Source organism: Hemicordylus capensis, chromosome 2 (assembly GCF_027244095.1).
Source record: "Hemicordylus capensis ecotype Gifberg chromosome 2, rHemCap1.1.pri, whole genome shotgun sequence".
Lineage (NCBI taxonomy): Eukaryota > Metazoa > Chordata > Lepidosauria > Squamata > Cordylidae > Hemicordylus > Hemicordylus capensis.
In genome coordinates, this window is record NC_069658.1 from 225,562,311 (window position 1) to 225,568,310 (window position 6,000).

Genomic DNA, 6,000 nt, shown 5'->3' on the forward strand with positions numbered 1-6,000 from the left:
AGACTTTTCTGGAGGAAGGGAAGGGCAGCTGTCTCTCCGGCCTACCTGTGGGCTTCCCATGGGGCATCTGCTTGGCTACTGTGGGAGCATAGGAAGCTGCCTTATACTAAGTCAGACTATTGGTCCGTCCAGCTCAGTGTTGTCTACCCTGACTGGCAGCAGCTCTCTTGAGGTTTCAGGCAGCAGTCTTGCCCAGCCCAGCCGGGAGATGCTGCCAGGGAGTGAACCTGGGCCCTTCTGCATGCAAAACAGATGCTCTGTCACTGAGCTCTGGCCCCACCCCCTCAGGGGAAGATCTTACAGTGCTCACATGTCGTCACCCAAACATATGTAAACCAAGGTGGACCCTGATTGCTAAGGGGACAATTCATGCTTGCTGCCAGGAGACCAGCTCTCCGCCCCTAAAGGAGCTGAGCTGAGCAAGAGGCTGGACAAGAGACCAGTGTGCCCTTTACAAGGGTTCCCAGATGTCGTTGAGTACAACTCCTAGCATTCCCAGGTGCAATGACCTTTGGGGATGATGGGAGTTGTAATCAACATCATCAGGAAATCCCTGTTCCAGGGAACACTGAAAGAGATCTCTCTTGGCCTCATCCAACAACAACGACTGTTTATATTCCGCTTTTCAACAAACCTAAGATAGACACCAGCAGCAGTCACTGGAGATACTGTGCTGGGGGTGGACAGGGCCAGTTACTCTCCCCCTGCTCAATAAAGAGAATCACCACATTAAAAAGGTGCCTCTTTGCCCAGTTCGCAGGGGACTGCAGTCATTGCGGTTTGTCTTGCCGATCTGCATGGGCAGCCTGGGGCTTTCTGTGTGCCAAGCAAGGGCATCCAAGAGCATCAGGGGCCTGGAGCACCTTCCTTTACCTTGGAGGAGAGGCGACTAAGGGGAGACATGACTGAGGTGTATAAAATTATGCATGGAGTGGAGAGAGTGGACAGAGAGAAATGTTTCTCCCTCTCTCACAACACTAGAACCAGCAGTCACCCCATGAAACTGAAGGCCAGGAAATATAGGACCAAGAAAAGGAAGTACTTTTTCACCCAGTGCGTGATTCACCTATGGAATTCTCTGCCACAGGATGTGTTGATGGCCACTAGCTTGGATAGCTTAAAGGGGGCTTAGACAGGTTCATAGAGGGCAGGTCTATCAATGGCCACTAGTCTGGTGGCTGTGGGCCATCTCCAGCCTCAGAGGCACGATGCCTCTCAATACCAGTTGCAGGGGAACAAGAGCAGGAGAGAGAGGGCATGCACATACCCCTTGCCTGTGGGCTTCTTGGAGATCTCTGGTGGGCCACTGTGTGAAACAGGATGCTGGACTGGATGGGCTTTCTTGGGCCTGATCTAGCTAGCAGGGCTGTTCTTACGAGTGCTCTGTGCCGGGGCGAAGGCCTTCCTCCACCCTCCTCTCCCCATGGCGTGACGTGTGTCTCTCCTCCTGCCCCGCCTCTGCAGGTTCGCCAAGCTGCTGCTGCGTCTTCCGGCTCTGCGGTCCATCGGCCTGAAGTGCCTGGAGCACCTCTTCTTCTTCAAGCTCATCGGGGACACCCCCATTGACACCTTCCTCATGGAGATGCTGGAGGCCCCTCACCAGATGTCCTGACCCCCCTCCCCAACTCCCCCCAAGAGAACAGGGGGCACGGTTGGGGGACTCTGCAGGAACACGCGCCCTGGACTGGCACCACCCCTACCTCCTTCCTCTTGACGCTGCAGGCCCCCCCCCCATCAGCTGTCCTGCCTCCAAGCCCCCCACACCCCCTGGCACCCAGGAGACCACCTTCTCCAACCGAAGGGTGGGGCAGGGTGAGCTTACGCTCCCAGCAGCTGGATTTGGGGGGTCAGGCACCTGTTTGGTCTTGCGTAGAACGTGGGGCTTTCCCTGACGCACTCTGAGCAGTGTGTGTTTGTGTGTGCGGAGGGGTTCCCTGCCCCTCTCTGCTCTGAGGAAAGAGGCCGCCCTACCAGATGTGGCTCAGAGCTAGGTTTAAAAACAAGGTACTATGTTTGGGGAGGATGGGGCTGCCTTTGCTTGGGGAGGGGGGGATCACAGATGTTTCTGCGATCCCCTTGTGCTTTGGTGGGGAGGGTCCCAGGGCGTGTTTCAGAAACACCCTCCTCCTCCTCCTTTTCACACAGAGATACTTCCTTGGGTTGCTCCTCTGTGCTTTCTGGGGTGGGGCCGGCAGGGAAGCTCTGCGCCCCGAACAAGGACTCTGGACTCGCTGGCCCTCCTGTCTGAATGTGTCACGACCCTGCTCTGCCCCCCACCCCACCCCCCACAAAGTAGGTTCTTTTTCCAAAATGGTTCTAAGGTGTTTGGGGAATGTCCAGCTGGAGGGGAGGGGAAGAGGTTACCTCAATAATGGTTCTAGGACAGTGGGCTAGATTCTCTCTCTCTTTCTCCCCCACCCCCAGCGAACCCCCGTTTCCCTCCCCCGGGCTCCAGTTTAGCACTTTGAAAATGGTTTGTCCCTCATCTATGCAAGCAAGTGTGGAGGGTTGGGCAAGGCGGGAGGAGGGGAAGGAGGCGCTGTGTGTATGTGTGCATGTGGGCTCCAGCCCCCCAAGATGAGGGCTGGGTTCAGACTCAGCGCCTCCACCTTCGCCCCTGTATTCACGGGGGGGGGGAGAAGGGGCTGGAGCCTCAGTAACGGGAGGGCCTGCCTGTAGCGATAAGCTCTTTGCGGGTGTGGGGAATGTTACGTTTCAACTGTCCCTCACCCCAAAGTTTTCTCAAATTTGGGAAAGAATGGGGGAGGGAGTTTCTCTGTTCAGCAGTCGCCCCCCCCAACTGAAAATATTTATCCCTCCCTCCTGCTCAAGGGCCCTGGCTTGGGGTGGGGGGTCACTGAACAGGTGGAGGTGGCAGCCAGGCCCTGTTGGGTGGGGGGTCCCCCACACCCTGCTCTCTGTCTGCCCCACTCTCAGCATGCCCCCATACTCATTTGCTGCTTCCTCCCCACTCTTCCCCAGCCCCAATTTATTTGATTTCTGTTAATTCCTCTACACCCACTTCCCCTGGATAACTGCTTTTGGAATATGTCAATTTAATAAAAGCTGCTCTTTCCGGAGGTCTCCCCCTCCTCAGCCTCCGTTTCTGCTTTCTCTGTCACCCTCCTTTCCCTGGGAGTAGAGAAACTGTTGTTCCACACCCACCCTGCCACCGCCGCTGTGGCTTAGCTGAGGCTCTTGGGCTGGAGGGTGGAAAAGGAGTGTCTCTGATCATGTGCAGAGGATGGGGATTAGGTGGAGCTTAGCCACAGGCAGAGGGTCTCTATGGGGCCAGTTCACATGTTGTTACACTCAACCCGTGTGCTGTACAGGTGATCTATAGCCCTATCTGCACATTATGTTCATACAATGAGAGTACAGTGTACACAGGTATCATAATAAACTTTATTTGTTAGACACCCCATAACAAATTGTTCTCTGGGTGGCTTACAACACAACATTACAATGTGAAATAAAAAGATACATCACATTAAATCATAACAGGTATAGTTATTGCTGTTGTTATTTAGTTATTGCTGTTGAGCACAGGTTCAACAGCAGACTTCCCGTATCCAGGTACAGTAATTCACACAAAAGCACGTATGAGTGAGTGTACAAATGAGTACAAGACATCTATGTACTTGCACAACATTTGAACACTACCTGAATCCAAGACTAGGTTCCCCCCCAAGGTTTTTTGATATTAGAACTCAGAAGTCTGGCATTCCTGTCCCTTTTGAGTAACTGCAGGTATAACCTGTATTTAACCTCTGTTTCCAAGGGTGTCATCTTAAAATCAGAGTCGCCTTCAATTTGGGCAAAGAGGGTAGGCCTTCTGTTTTGAAGGAAGCAGTTGCCAGGTTGACTTCTAAATGGACCTGTGTATAGCTATGCACAGGGTGCATCGTGGTTGGTGGCACAACTTGATGTGTGCATATCCCTTCTGTCAGCACCAAGTGTCTGCAGCCAGCCCCCACGCTGGGAGGGCACAGCAGCAAGCCCAGGACTGGAACCGGCAAGAGCGCTCCCTGTGTTACGTCGCGAATGCAGCTCTCCATGCTGCCAGGAGAGGGCAGCAGCGCCTCATGGGTGGGAGGGAAGTCTCGGATCTCTGTCCTCCGAGGGGAGGCATTCCTGCCGCTGTCCCAGAGGAGGACGCGCAGTCTGCTTGGCTCACGGCAAGGGATGGCCCGCAGCCGTCGGGCTCTCGGGCAGCCTCGCGTCGTGTTCTTCCATCTCAACATCTACCCCACTCGGGGAGGGTGACCCTTCACTTTCCCTCTTCTTGAGCTCTAGGCCAGCGTCTCCCCAATAGTCTTGGATTCAGTCTACACACACAATACACCCGCCCCAGCATATAACGAGCAGCCACAGTATCGCCTCCACGAAGGCACGCAAGTACCCCACGTGGAACAAGTGCAGGTTCTGGCTCGGTGTCTGTGGAAGGAGAAGTGTAGCGGTGTGTGCCTCTGAGAGTGTGCAGAGTGGCTTTCCTTTCTGCTGCTGAGTAAGCTAGCCTCTCCCCCGCGCTCCTTGTTTCTGCCTCCCGGTGGCAGGGAAAGATGGCTTTTTATCTTTGCAAAATAGCGTGTGTGTCCCCATAGACAGGCATTGCATACCTCAAGCCTAGTAAATCTGGACAGAGCCGACGTGCCCCCCACCCCCACGTCGGAACCCAACAGGAAACATCTAGTCGAAAGCAGCAGGACCTTTTCTTCCTCCCGCCCTCCGGAAAAAGTGTGTGTGTGTATGTCCACACATTTGGGTGCAGGGTTCTCCCCCCCCCCGCCCTCTTGGCACTCGGTCCACCTCCCCGCCCCCGAGCTTTTTACAGCCAGCCATGCCCTGGGCTGACCCCCTATGCCCACAGTGTTGCCTTTGCCGCCGCCCCCCCTCCCAGGGCTCCATCCTGGCTATGAATGGGGCTCAGTCCCTCCCCGGTTGGTGTTTTCACAGGCCAGGCTGAAAACCAACCGCCAGGAGCCACACAAAGGGGGGCTTGTTCCCCCCCATCAATGGGTCCTTGTCCTGCCCCCTCACCTGGCGAACCTGGTATGCCACGCAGACCCTGGCAGGCGGGCAAGCCGAGCAGCAAGGGGGAGGCTGGGCTGCACGGAGTGGCGGCGGGGGGGGGGCAGCGGGCCCTCCTCCCCAAGGAAAAGAATTCTGTTGCAAAAACCAAGCAGCAGCAGGGAACCCCCCCCCCCCGCCCCTTTGCTACTCTGGGGTGGTGGATCCGGATCCTTTTCCTTCTCTCCGTGGATTCTAATCCAGAAAGGAGTCCCCTGCCTGCCCCATCACTTACCTCCTTCCCTACAAGTCCCAAATGGGGGGGGGGGATACCTTCCATCCTTGCCCAGATGTGGGGGGGGTGGAGTGGGTATTTGAAGGCAAGATGCCTTTAAATACTAGTTCCCTCTAAATGCAACAGCAGGAGAGGGGGGCCTGCCCTCACCCCCTGCCTGTGGGCTTCTCGGAGGCATCTGGTGGGCCACGGTGGGAAACAGGATGCTGGACTAGTTAGGCCTCCTTGGGCCTCATCCTGCAGGACTGTTCTTGTGTTCAAGCCGTGTCCCCTGTTTGCTGCATGGCATCTTTGCTCCGGAGCATGCAGCGTTAATGTATGAATCCTATTTATGCCCTTGCTTATTTAACTGTGAGGGCCTCTGAACATGTACAGAGTGTCACCACAGCTGAGACCCAATGGCGCTGAACAGAGTTTGCCTGGGACCCTTGAGCCTGGATGCAATGCAACGCTCTGCTTAGCAGCCCAAGATGTTTGTTGGAGCGTCTTCATCCACCTTTTTTGCCAGTCCCTTGGGAGTCCTCCTTGTAAAAGAACTGCTGGCAAATGCATCTTCTCTTTGAACCTGAAGTCGGTGAACGAGGAATCCAAGGAGGGCTCAGCCGCAGCACATCGTCTTGGGCTATTTTTTAAGAAGCTCAGCAGACCCAGCGGCTTGGGGGCAGCGCTGCGGCCTTCGGCTCCCACCACGCCTG

The 6,000-nt window shown here is 55.6% G+C and overlaps 1 protein-coding gene across 8 annotated transcripts in view; it reads left to right on the forward strand.

Moving 5' to 3' along the window:
- RXRB (retinoid X receptor beta) overlaps window positions 1-3,092 on the forward strand; it is a 29,415-nt gene extending 26,323 nt beyond the window's left edge. For all 8 annotated transcript variants that reach the window (XM_053292651.1, XM_053292652.1, XM_053292653.1 and 5 more), the window contains one exon: window positions 1,465-3,092. In XM_053292651.1, coding sequence (XP_053148626.1) covers window positions 1,465-1,566 — 102 coding nt within the window. In that variant the 3' untranslated portion in view covers window positions 1,567-3,092. The remainder of the gene's footprint in view (window positions 1-1,464) is intronic.
- Window positions 3,093-6,000: the final 2,908 nt, after the last annotated feature.